Source organism: Gekko japonicus, unplaced genomic scaffold (genome assembly GCF_001447785.1).
Source record: "Gekko japonicus isolate JY-2015 unplaced genomic scaffold, Gekko_japonicus_V1.1 scaffold2213, whole genome shotgun sequence".
NCBI lineage: Eukaryota > Metazoa > Chordata > Lepidosauria > Squamata > Gekkonidae > Gekko > Gekko japonicus.
The window spans coordinates 32,561-46,415 of NW_015164260.1; the positions used below are offsets into that span (position 1 = coordinate 32,561).

A 13,855-nucleotide genomic window follows, 5' to 3' on the forward strand; every position below is an offset into this window, starting at 1 on the left:
CCTGCTGTCACATAAGAGATACTATAATCTTTTTACGATTTCCTTTAAAGATGCCGTTGTTCTCTGATCAAACAAAAAAAAAAGCCATTAATGGGAAAAGGAGCATAATTGAGAGGATGACTTCGTGCTCAGGAACTATGCCTGTGGGTAATAAAAAGATTTTACTGCTGCCAAGTGGGTTTTTTTTAATCCTTTAACTTCTGATACTGGCATTTCCTGTTCCTCTTGCCAAATGCTGGTTTTTGTCGATGGAACAGTCATCTGTTATCAGGGTCTGTAAACGAGTCTCAAAATTCCCAGGCGGGACTTCAAATGTCGTGTAAAGTGGCAAATTTGCTGAGCTTTAATTATTGGTGGTTGTAGTTTTCCCTTTCCTTTATGCATGACGAGATATTCTGCCAATCGCAAAACTGATTATTTTTGTAAAGCCACAAATACTGTCTTCTAGTGGCTGTACTGCATAGAACGTGTCCAGATGTCATGCAGTGAGCATAATTGCTCTGGGTTACGGTGCCTTCACTCAAAGCCAATATGTATATTCAAACCGATATTCTCATATTCAGTTTTTTCAGATATGGGAGTTATAAGGGTTGCCAGGTCCTCCCTTGCCACTGGTGGGGGGGTATAGGGGGTAGGGTGGCCAGATCCAGGTTACGAAATGTCTGGAGATTTGGGCATGGACTATGGGGAAGACAGGGACCTCAGTGGCATACAATAGTATAGCATCTACCCTCCAAAGCATTCATTTTCTCCAGGGGAAGTGATGAGCTGTAATTTGGGGGGATCCCCAGGTCCCACCTGGAGGTTGGCATCCAAAGGGAGTTAACTGGGTCCTGTCTTGTTCCTTAAAAGCACTGTTGGGGAAATGGCTTTCAGAGAGTAAAATCTTCTTTCCCCACCTGTCTTGCATGCTGTGATGCTGTGCCCAAATGCACGTAAGAGAACCCTGTTGGCTGCTTTTTTTTGTTTTGTTTTGGGAAAGAAAAATAGGTTTGAGAAGTGGCTATACTGAATGGAGAAAGAGCTGAGGAGGGTGCTTAGTTGCTCGATATGGCTCTCTCCCAAGCTGTTTTTCTATATAAAACACAGCCACTGGTTTGTTGTATAATGTATAATTTATCCCTTGGAAAACAGGTATCAGACTCCCCTGGTGGCGTGTCGGAGTCTGGGACTGCAGCGCCCCTTTTTCATGGCCTGGCCTTGGTTAGATGTTCCTTGCTTGCTATTGCAAGCAAGTAAAGGTAAAGGTCCCCTTGTAAAGGTAAAGGTCCCCTTGCTCGAAAGCCAGCCAAATCCGACTAGGGTTGCGGTGCTCATCTCCGTTTCAAAGCCGAAGAGCCAGCGCTGTCCGAAGACATTTCCGTAGTCATGTGGCCGGCATAACTAAACACCAAGGCGCACGGAACGCTGGTACCTTCCCACTGAAGTGGTATCTATTTATCTACTTGCAATTTCTTGCTTTCGAACTGCTAGGTTGGCAGGAGCTGGAACTAGAGACGGGAGCTCACTCCGTCATGCAGCACACTCGGGTCTCAAACTGCTGAACTACCGACCTTCCACAGCCTGCAGTTCAGCGTCTTGACCACTTGAGCCACCGCAGCTCCTAATTGCAGGCTAGAAGCAGCCAAATTCCATCTCGCCTGACTTTCCCTCTCCTCTTTCTGCAGGTATTCACCCTGGACAGGGCCTGAGGCCTCTGAGTGTGGGCTAAAGGGCTCTTGGCCCTGAGCTTGCGGCCTGGGACCTGTGATAAAGAGCTTGGTGAATCCAGCTCAGCTCAAATAGTTTGTGTTCTGTTTGCATGTCAGCCTTTGTAATCTGGAAGGGTTTTTGTAAGGCCCTTTAGGTGCCTCCCGGGAGAGAGTAGCAGGCATTCACTCTCAGCCGTGTGATGGGGCCAGGCAGTGACGGGGAAAAGGGCATAATCTCCATCTCCTTGTTTCTTTTATTCATTGATGAGTTGTACCAATGCTCCCATTTCTATCCAAGCCTTTCACTACAATAATCTCAACATGAGAGGGGGGAAAGGATCATTCAGAACTCCCCGTGCCCTGTGCTGGCTTATAGATACGGGAAGCGGAAGGGTAGAGAGGCTACCAGTAAGTGACTCCCCCCCCCAGGCACTGAAGCGAATAGTTCCCAAGAGGGCAAGCGAGCTCCTTAGTGCTTCTGGGCAAACTTTCCATTTAGTCAACAGTCTCGTGCTGATTCATGGGAGGCACAGGTCTCACTAAGCAGTTTGTATTTTGCTCTTCTCAGGGGCTTCAATTTTTAAGTAAAAATATGTTGCCAAGTTTTTGACAAGGGAGGGAATGGAATTTTTTTGAACATAAAACTCACGTATTTTGCAACGGCCAAGTACATACGTTGGGTCTTTATCCACAGAATGCTTTCTTTCGGAGTCATCAAAACTCTGTGTGGTTTTCTGAACAGAGGCCTTTCCAGATTTCTTTTTTTTATGTAACAAACGTGCTGTGATTATTCTTTTGAAGGCAGGGGATTAGCATTTTTCTCACAGGGCGCTGCTTCTGTTGCAAGAATTCCGGTGTAATAGTTGTGTTTGCGTGTTGCATCAAAAAATCAGCCAGAGTCCTGTGGCAGTGTTACAACCTCTGGGAAGTGTGCTGGCAACTCCTCTGAGGTGTGTGTGTGTTTGTGGGGTGTAGACGTTACATGATTTTATAACATTACATTCAGTCACGTGCCTGGAGCTGGCATCACAGCATTGCTGCAACCAGTGTTCCCTCTAAGCTGAGTTAGTGTGAGCGAGCTCACAGTTTTTTAGCCTCCGGCTCACACATTTTTGTCTTAGCTCAGGAAGGAGGGCTTCAGAGCAAACTCATTTATGCAGTAGTAAAATCGCTCGCTCACAGTTTTAATGCCAGTAAGCTCATAAAGTAGAATTTTTGCTCACAAGACTCCACAGCTTAGAGGGAGCATTGGCTGCAATGCTGTAGCAATCTCCCATACCTCTGTGGTTTTACACAATGCTTGGGCATTGTGGCCATGCGTGATATCACTTCCAGGTGTGTGACAGGAAGTGATGCCACAAAGGCGCTCCCCCCCCCATTTTGCTCCCACTTCTGCACTGGGCAGCCGGGGGCCGGGATGGAAACTTCCGCTAGAACAGGAGACCCAGTTTCCTTCTGTGGCATCTTAAATACTTGGTTGCTGGATCCTGGAGTTGTTCCACTTACCATAAGCAGAACAAATCCAGAGGATCCAACCCACTTCGATTTTCATCTGTGCATAAGTTTTTGTGGACTAGAGTTCACTTTATCAGATGTGTTATCTGACAAACTGCTTCTTAACAGAGGCACAGACCCTGCCACTGTCTCCCATCTCCACTCAGGCGACAGTGTCACAGGTCCTAATAGTTATCAAGCCAATCCCATCCCGGGCTGGTCCGTTTCTCCATATCCGGCCATCATCGAGCGTCAGCAGTGTCCTTCTGCTGTCAGAACAGGACAAACTGTCCAGCAGCTCTCATTTACTGGGGATATGAGGCTCTCAAAATGTGGTTTAACTCTGAGTTGTGCTATTGATAAGGATCCTAAACCAGTCCCTCGATGACAGCTTGCCTAGGGATTTTCGTTTGTTTGCTTTGCTTCTTGCCGGCTGCCAAAATATCTTGGGCAAACAAGTGGAATTATTGCTCCTTCTCTCAAACACAAAGAAGGGCTGAATTAACTATGACGGATTTGGGTGCTCTGTAAATTAAATCTGTCTTTTACGTGTTTAACCCACCTTTCCTACAAGGAGAGCAGGGAGGCATACATGGCTCTCTCCGCCTCCGTTTTACCCTCACAACAACCCTGTGAGGAAGGTTAGGTTAGAGGGAGAATGGATGACCTGAATTCACTCAGCGGCATAGCATGGAATCAAACTCGGGTCTCCCCAGTCCTTCACTACCCGAAGGAGTCTCAGAGTGGCTTACAATCTCCTTTCCCTTCCCCTCCCCACAACAGACACCCTGTGAGGTAGGTGGGTAGATTTCTCCTGAGATCTGACCTTGAGAGAACAGCTAAGAACATGAACATAAGAGAAGCCAATGTTGGATCAGGCCAATGACCCATCCAGTCCAACACTCTGTGTCACACAGTGGCCAAAAATACCAGGTGCCATCAGGAGATCCAGCAGTGGGGCGAGGACACTAGAAGCCCTCCCACTGTTGCCCCCCACCCTCAGCACCAAGAAGACAGAGCATCACTTGCCCCAGCCTGAGAGTTCCTAGTTCTGAAAGAACTTGTGACTGACCCAAGGTCACACCAGCAGCTGCATGTGGAGGAGTGGGGAATCAAACCCGGTTCTCACAGATTAGAGTCTGTGCTCTTAACCACTGCACCAAACTGGCTCTCCGGTCAAGCCACCAACTCTGGAGCCCCTAGCCAGGTCCTCAAACAAGGGGGAGAACTGCTAACATTTAGAAACTGTGGGTCCTTGTTTGTTTCTTTTTCAAGTGATCACGGGAGCCGTGCATGTCAGCATGCAACTTCCAAGAGAGAAAAAAAAGTATCTTCCAGTAAGGCCAGCATGGCTAGAAACATAGAGCTGGAAAGGGACCCTGAGAGTTCCCTAGTTCCAACCCCCTGCACGATGCAGGAGTTCACAGCTACCCTCTCCCGCCCAGTGACCCCTGCTCTGTGCCCAGAGGAAGGCAAAAACCCTCCAAGATCCCTGGGCCAATCTGGCCTGGAGGAAAATTTCTCCCTGACCCCAAAGTGTCGATTGGCATTACCTCGGGCATGTAAGAAAGGGCCACAAGAGCCAAGCACTGGCTCATCCCTTCTTGCCCTCCCTCTCACGCGTTCAGGGTTCAGTTCTCCAAATTTTTTGGCAGACCTATGGCTGGGTGCTGAGACATGCTCCATCGGTGCCCGTAGTTCCCAGCACCATTTTTTTTTCCATTTGGCATTTTGTTCAGCTTGCTTTTATTATAATGTATCTTTTCAGATTTCACATGCCGTGAGCTTCAAAGAACATATAATGGAAGCATTTGCATGACCGCAGAGTGAATGAAGGCACACTGCTTTTTTATTTCAGTTTTATTGCTTCCAAGGCAGGAAAATATTGAAGTAAGTCCCTTGGTGCGTGGCTGCTGTCAAAAGTAGCTATCCTGGGTCTGCTCCTCTCCTCCCCCCTGCCAAGGCCTGATCATAACAAAGCATGTCACATGACAACCTGCACATGACAGCCAATGATGAGGAGCCTGGATGGGGAAACTTGCAATGGAGTGACATTTCATCAAGGAGAAGACTCAAATCTGCACTTGCAGTAGCAGCCACGTGTGCCAAAACGTCTTGTTCTTAAACTCATATTGTCAGAATTACAGGAAAAATAATCTGATCCACCAGTGAAAGAGACTGGCATTGAATAGTCCACAGAGTTCTTGTCCTAACTGTTCTGGTTTGAAAATGTCATAGGAAAACTACTAAAGGTTTGGAAACCTTGATGCCAGTATACAGTATGGGAACTGGAGGCTCCTTGGCTGTCTGCAGGCCCAGTAATGGACCACTTCAGCCAACTCTCCCAGGCTGAGGTTGACAGGATCCTGGGTGCTGTGAAGCCCTCCACTTGCCTTCTGGATCCGTGTCCATCATGGCTGGTGAACTACAAACTGGAAGGTCAGCAGTTCAGCAGTTGGAGACTCGAGTGCTGCATGACGGAATGAGCTCCCGTCTCTGGTCTCAGCTCCTGCCAACCTAGCAGTTCGAAAGCAAGAAATTGCAGGTAGATAAATAGGTAATGCTTCGGTAGGAAGGTAACAGCGTTCCCTGCCCCTCGGTGTCTAGTCATGCCGGCCACATGACCACGGAAACGTCTTTGGACAGCGCTGCCTCTTCGGCTTGGAAACGGAGATGAGCACCGCATCCCTAGAGTTGGATTTTACTGGCTTTCAAGCAAGGGAAACCTTTACCTATAGCGAATATTATCAACTACTTTGAGTTCAGGGACCTCCCGGGGACTTTAAAGGAAGCAGTGGTGAGGCCGCTCTTAAAGAAGCCATCTCTGGATCCAACTGATCCAACCAACTACTGCCCAGTTTCGAATCTTTTGTTCCTGGGTAAGGTTGTTGAGAGAGCAGCAGCAGAACACCTCCAGACTTTCCTGGATGATTCCTCTATCCTGGATCCATTCCAGTCTGGTTTCCCCCCAGGCTATGGAACAGAGACAGCTTTGGTCACCTTCACGGATGATCTCCGCAGACATCTGGACCAAGGTGGATTGGCGCTGCTGCTATTACTTGATCTAACAGCATCCTTCAATATAGTTGATCATGATCTCATGACCCACCACCTCACCAATTTGGGGATACATGGGACAGCCTTGCAATAGGTCATCTCATTTTCCTATGGTCAGGGACAGAGGGTGGCGCTTGGGGAGAGGGTTTCACCGCATTACCCTTTGGTATGCGGCATCTGACAAGGAGTGATTCTCTCTCCTATATTATTCCACATCTGTAGGCATCCCCTCGCCCAGCTAGTATGGAGTTTCGGGCTGCGTTGTCACCAGTACGCTGATGACACCCAGCTGTACCTGTTGATGGCCATCTGGCCGGGTACCACCCCAGATATATTAGCCAAGGACCTTGAGGCTGTGGCTGGCTGGTTAAACCACAGTCAACTGAAATTAAATCAGTCGAAGACAGCGGTCCTGTACATGAGCTGGGGTGGGATGGGATTGGGGATCCAACTCCCAACTCTTGATGGGGCATTGTTGTCAGCAGTACCCAACAGTGAGGAGTCTGGGTGTGATTTTGGATGCCTCGCTATCACTGGAGGCCCAAATCACGAGTGTTGACAGATCAGCATTTTCCCATCTTCGTCAGGTCAGGCAACTGACTCCCTACCTATCCCCCCGCAACCTAGCCACAGTGATCCATGCAATGGTCTCCTCCAGGCTCCTCCTGTGCAGGGCTACACTTATTGACCCTGAAACTTCAACTGGTTCAGAATGCAGTGGCGTGTGTACTCATAGGAACACAACTAGGGGCCCATATACAACCGGTGCTCTGCCAGCCGCACTGATTTTCATTTGAATACTGGATCAAGGTTTTGGTTCTAACCTTTAAAGCCCTATGCAGTCTGGTCCCAACATACCTTCAGGACTGTCTCTCTCGGTATGTCCCTCAAAGAGCATTACACTCTATGGATCAACATTTACTGGTGGTCCCCGGCTCGAAGGAGGTCCTCTTAGCCAGAACCAGAGCTTTCTCACCTCTGGTGCTGGTCTGGTGGAACACTCTCCCAAAAGAGATCCGGGCCCTGCAGGACCTAATGCAGTTCCACAGGGCCTGTAAAATAGATGTTCTGCCAGGCCTATGGGTGAGGGGGTAGAGATCTATTAGCACCGGCCTCCCCCCTGCGTGGTTCCATCTTGCACAGCTCCTTCTCAACTGTCCAGCTCCCGCGGTTACCATCTAATACATGTATGTGGAGTTGACCTAGGCGTAGCTGTTGTGACCGGAACTCCTCTAAGGACGGTTCCGAACGCCCAATTCTGACTTATCTACGACAGTGGGCGTGGCGTGAGTTCTTGCCAATGTATACAGAGGTCAGATTGGCCCAACGGAACTCCTAATTCCCAGGAATTGAGACAACACGCTAGGTTTATGAATAAATGTTGCCTTTTACTAAACAGTTCTCAAGCATACGAAAACAGATGCATACACAGATTCTCTCAAGATCCTTAGTTACAATAGTTCATAGAAAGCAATCAGCAAGGAAAATAACAAAAGCAACAGACAAGGGGGATAACACAACAGGATATCGCTTATACTTATCTGAGGTCCAAGCTGGGGAGAAATCTCCTCGTAGCAGAAAAGGGGCAGCTTAAGGATCAGCGGGTGAATTCTAAAAGCACACGAGCTGGACCGGCCAAGCCACATGCGGGTTCCTGGGTCGCGACTCCCGGGAACGCAGTAAGACTCACCTGCAGCACTTACGTTGCAAGGTAGTGGATCAACTCTTGATGGGGCATTGTTGTCAGCAGTACCCAACAGTGAGGAGTCTGGGTGTGATTTTGGATGCCTCGCTATCACTGGAGGCCCAAATCACGAGTGTTGACAGATCAGCATTTTCCCATCTTCGTCAGGTCAGGCAACTGACTCCCTACCTATCCCCCCGCAACCTAGCCACAGTGATCCATGCAATGGTCTCCTCCAGGCTGGATTACTGTAATGCGCTCTGTGCAGGGCTACGCTTATTGACCCTGAAACTTCAACTGGTTCAGAATGCAGTGGCGTGTGTACTCATAGGAACACAACTAGGGGCCCATATACAACCGGTGCTCTGCCAGCCGCACTGATTTTCATTTGAATACTGGATCAAGTTCAAGGTTTTGGTTCTAACCTTTAAAGCCCTATGCAGTCTGGGACCAGCATACCTTCAGGACTGTCTCTCTCGGTATGTCCCTCAAAGAGCATTACACTCTATGGATCAACATTTACTGGTGGTCCCCGGCTCGAAGGAGGTCCTCTTAGCCAGAGCCAGAGCTTTCTCACCTCTGGTGCTGGTCTGGTGGAACACTCTCCCAAAAGAGATCCGGGCCCTGCAGGACCTAATGCAGTTCCACAGGGCCTGTAAAACAGATGTTCTGCCTGGCCTATGGGTGAGGCGGCAGAGATCTATTAGCACCGGCCTCCCCCCTGCGTGGTTCCATCTTGCACAGCTCCTTCTCATCTGTCCAGCTCCCGCGGTTATCATCTAATACACGTATGTGGAGTTGACCTAGGCGTAGCTGTATTTAATTGGCGCCATTGATTGCTGCTTGATGCTATTATTCACTGAGGTTGCGCTGGATTTTTAATGATTGCTGATATTATGTTTCATTATTGTATTATTTTACTTACTGTTGTAACCTACCCTGAGCCTTGCTGTGCAGGAGAGGGCTGGCTAGAAATAAAATAAAATAAAATAAAAGCAAGTTAAGAAGAAGCCCAAGTTCTTGTTTCCAATCTCAGTTTTTGTCAAGTATGTGCTCACTTTCAGAATATCATGGGATGTGGATGGAAGTAGAACTGTCTTGAGCTTTTGACGTCTGCTGGGTTTATGCAGATGTCCTGCAATTATGTTAATGACAGCCAATGGATATGTTGGAAATAGCCTCCTCCTCCTCCTAGCTCAACCCAGTATGCAGTGGAACTTTCATTATGCTGTAGGCATAGCATCTGTAGCTATTTTATCTGTTTATCTCAACCTTCCTCCATTGAACTACAGGTGGTACACATGCCTCTCCTCCCCTCCCACAAGTGTGCCCTTGCCCTGCACGTTTAAAGTGCCAGTCTCACCCTGCACCATATTGTGCCACTAGAGAGGTGGGGGAGCGACTGTGCCCTGTTTAGTGGGCAGATCAGGCAGAGACTGACAAATTTCAGCATCTCAGTTTCGTTTCTTCTCTTTTTTAGCCACAGTGCAGCAGAAAGCCTTTTCACAGGAACTCTCGGTCTGGGGCAAGGGATGCTCTGTATTCTTGGTGCTTGGGGGGGGCAACAGTGGGAGGGCTTCTAGTGTCCTGGCCCCACTGCTGGACCTCCTGATGGCACCTGGTATTTTTGGCCACTGTGTGACAGAGTGTTGGACTAGATGGGCCATTGGCCTGATCCAGCATTGGCTTCTCTTATGTTCTCTTATGTTCTTATGAACTGTTGTTTTAATCTGGGTTTTTTTAACTGTGTTGTATTTTATACTGTTGTTACCCGCCCTGAGCCCGCCCACGGGGGAGGACAGGATATAAATCCAAATAAATAAATAAATAAATCACCCTGCACATATGCATTATAGTCCTAGTACCTTTTAAGCAACATATGTCCTTCTCTACCCACCTGTTCCTTTCTCTCCTATCAAGCTGGGGCATTCCCAGGACAGAAAGTGCACAAGTTGTTATGGAATTAGACTGCATTAAGGATCTCTGGATTGCGGGCAGTTCTGAAAGTAGACAGGCTTCCTATTGGGTCCCTCTTCTAATTTGGACTGCTGGAAATTCCCCATGAGAATGAGAGTCTTGGGCTGAGCAGGACAAGGGGGAGAGCCGGATATTAAATGGATTCTCACACATACCCTTTTTTTGGCCAGCTCTGCCTGCTTTATTCTGCCTGGGTTCTCTAGGAGCTTTATGTTGCCAGGTACAATTGGGGGGTGGGGGAGTGCAGAAAAGTAGAAGGAAGAGCTTTGTGGTGAATTGCATCCCCTTCCCGGCAAGCTATGGGAAACTTTGCCGGCAGGTACCGAGGCACAAAGGCAAGGCACATATCCAGTAACTGCTCCCCGTCTTCTCCGTGCTGACAGGCTGTGGAATATGACACCTGCCCCAAGAGATGCTCGATGGAAGAAATTTAATTATTTAGCCCTTGCTGAAAAAAGAGGAGACGGGCACTTTCGAGTCTGTTAGCCGTGCTGTAATCAATAGGTGAGCTGAGAATGTTATTAAAAGAACTGCCTCTTTTCCACCTCCCTTCATATGACTTGCAGGTCCCAAGGGAAGAAGGAGGAAGCGGTTCTCTTGCTGAGAGATTCCATTCAGTATGGACCAGAGTTTGCAGATGCTTATTCCAGCCTTGCTTCACTGCTGGCTGAACAGGTAACCTGTTCCCTCCAGGTTCACGTAGCCAATAATCTATCTGTGCTGTGTTACTAGTGTTACCTTTTACTGTCTTGCTGTAGGAAGACGCATGCTTGTGATCAGGGCCGAGTGCATTTTGTGCTGGAAAAATAATGGAAAAAAAGAAGCAGAATTACACCTTAATAACAATACGGAACTGTAATAATAATAATATGTAACAGTACATAATAATAAAGGAAAAAGAGAAAGGAGGGAAATGATCAATTCACAAAAGCTGAAAGTGTGCATATGGGATTATATTATTGCTTATTTTTAGATTTCAGAAATCGATAAACAGGGACCATTCTCTCTGCAAACCTGTCTCTAGGGACAAATCTATTCCTTTGATCCCTAAAAGTGTGTGTTAATTTAGTCATTAAGGCTGCATTCCAAACCCATTTCAACCAATCTGAAACAGCCGGATTAAACCCCCTCCCCTCTCTATAAGCAATATTTAATTTAATAGCCAATAATAAGCTTAACACTAACTCTAAGTCTATAAACACAGTGCCTTTTGGGTAATGTAACTGACTAAACTTTAGTTCCAAAGGAATATTATAATATAATGTCTCCTTTTAAAATTTTGGAAATCTGTATTTACAATTTATGTTATTTTGAACTATACCCCCTGATCAGATGCACTGAACATGAACATCACTGACAGCTGTCTATTACACTGGTATAAATATGGGCTTTAAAAACCCTGTTTAAGAAATTGGAAGTAAAACTGTGTCAAGGTAGTCGTGATTCTGGGCTTGAATTGTATATATTCATTTTCATACTTTACTTCTTTTTTTTTTTAACATTGTGTGTTTCGCTTTTAGTAGCCAAGGACCTGTTCAGGTTGACTTCTGCAAAATCTTTTAATTTTTTTTATTAAGGGACATTTTTAACCCCACTGTTCTTCGCTTGGTGGACTCCAAAGCATCTTACAGGAATTCAGACTAAATGAACAAAACCTCCTGAGTACGATAAACTCCCTCCTGGTTTGGTCCTCATTCCACTTGGCACCACTCACTCAAGAATGCAGGATGTAAGTCATGGGCTAAGAGCCAGCGGCCCTTTGGTTTGTGCCAAAAGGTGTGTGCCTCTGACTGTGCAAGAGCTTAAATATTTGCAAACAGGATGGGAAGCAGAAGCTCAGCTTCCATATTATGCAGTTGACAGACTGAGAATTCACCTCCCTTGCTGGTGTTACAGCATTTTATCTTCTACAGCTGTCTGCCAAACAGCTTATATATACAGTGGATGCTGGACCTGAGCATAGGTTCCCTTGTTGTACATACATCATAATATAGGATGTGATGTTTGACATGGCGTGCAGGATTGAGAGTGCATATCTGTAGTAATGTATGGCTGCAAGAGTTGGACCATAAGGAAGGCCGAGCACAGAAGAATAGATGCTTTCGAATTATGGTGCTGGAGAAGACTCTTGAGAGTCCCTTGGACTGCAAGAAGATCAAATCAGTCAATCCTAAAAGAAATCAACCCTGACTGTACCCTGGAAGGCCAGATAATGAAACTGAAGCTCAAATACTTTGGCCACCAAATGAGAAGGGAGCACTCACTGGAGAAGACCCTGATGCTGGGAAAGATTGAAGGTCAAAGAAGATGGGGATCGCAAAGGATGAGATGGTTAGACAGTGTCATAGATGCAGCGAACATGAAATTGAGCTCTGGGTGGAAGACCAGAGGGCCTGGCATGATTTGGTCCATGGGGTCGCGAAGAGTTTGACTCAACTGTGCGACTGAACAACAACAACATCTGATTCCTGCAATCATTCCTTCTCAAAAAGGGAGAGGAAAGGGTCATGGGGATCTTCACTAAAATTCTTTCTTAACCGTGATTTTGCGATCCCATTCAAAATCTTGTTATAAATCATGGCTAAAATGGAAACTGTCTACAGTAAAGCCAGACCACTGCAGGTTCTCTCAGTATGCCATCATCAGCTGTTAGATCTTTGTGCCAGCATGTGTGTGTAGGTCTCCCTCATCATTCCTCCGGAGAAGCAAATGCATCATTTTGCAAACAACTGATGTGGAACGTTACGACAGCAGCTCTGAAATCTTTTCACTTCCCTGTCTTTATATAAGGCAAATGAAATTTTCGAAATGGGGAGAAGTGCTACTCTTTGTGTTATTAAACTGCTATCATACCACTTCTCATTCCCTAGAGGAACGATTTTTTAAAATGTCTAGGTTCATAAGGCATGATAGAAAACACTGCAAGGGCTGTTAGGGGAAAGAAACCAGAACGTTGCCTTTTGATGCTGGTTTGCTTTATCTTCAGGCGTAGAGTGGAAAAAACATCTCTGCATGCTAATTTCCCCCCCTGCCTTGCCATTGAAGTATGAAGAAGCTCCTGCATTGAACCAACTCCAGAAAATAAATGAAATTAATTGCTCACAGTGACAAGTGGTTTAAACAGTATGGATTTTCAGTAGTGTGGAACACTGGTCAAAGGCCATTTAGAGCAATAACTAATATAGAGTCAAAGAGGCTGAGAGTCAAAAGCAATTGCCCCTTAGAAGCTATAACCTTCTTTGCTGCTGAGATGATAGAAAACCTATAAGGAAGGTTCAACGTTGATCTGTACAACTCCTTCAGTCATTATCTTATGCATGGAAGCAAAAAAAGAAAAAAGTCAGTAGAGAATAAGTGGAGGTTATGGTCCAGGACCTGCTTGTATTTATTTATTTATTTATTATCAGATTTGTACCCCGCTCTCCCCGCAAGCAGACTCAGGGTGGCTTCCAACACAACATATATACCGCTTAAGTTGGGATTTAAAAAAATCCCACACAATTATTAAAAACACTACAAATCAACAAGCATAAAGTGCTGGTGGCAATTAAAATTCACTTAGATGGCACACTTTCAATGGATTTCCATTTCCCAGTGTTCTAAGATGTTCTTCTGCTTGTGGTTTCTTTATGGCAACAACTCGATGGTGGATCATGGGCCAGGTACTGCAACAGTCGGGCGATCCAACGGTGGCGGCCCCTAATTGAAAGTCGGGCGGAAGAGCTCCGTCTTGCAGCCCCTGCAGAACTGTGAGAGGTCTTGCAGGGCCCTGATCTCCTCCGGGAGCTAGTTCCACCAGGTAGGGGCCGCCACCAAGAAGGGCCTGGCCCTAGTGGCAGCTAATCTGGCCTTCTTCGGGCCAGGGAGGGTCAACTGATTCTGAGACCCAGACCGTAGTGCTCTCTGGGGTATATACGGGGAAAGGCGGTCCCGTAGGTATGTCGGACCCCGG

General features: G+C 46.8%; 1 protein-coding gene across 1 annotated transcript in view; it reads left to right on the forward strand.

Moving 5' to 3' along the window:
- Positions 1–13,855, forward strand: part of TMTC1 (transmembrane and tetratricopeptide repeat containing 1) — a gene marked incomplete at its 5' end in the record, with an annotated part of 75,272 nt that overhangs the window by 31,548 nt on the left and 29,869 nt on the right. The window contains one exon of the mRNA XM_015408711.1: positions 10,470–10,578. Coding sequence (XP_015264197.1) covers positions 10,470–10,578 — 109 coding nt within the window. The remainder of the gene's footprint in view (positions 1–10,469; positions 10,579–13,855) is intronic.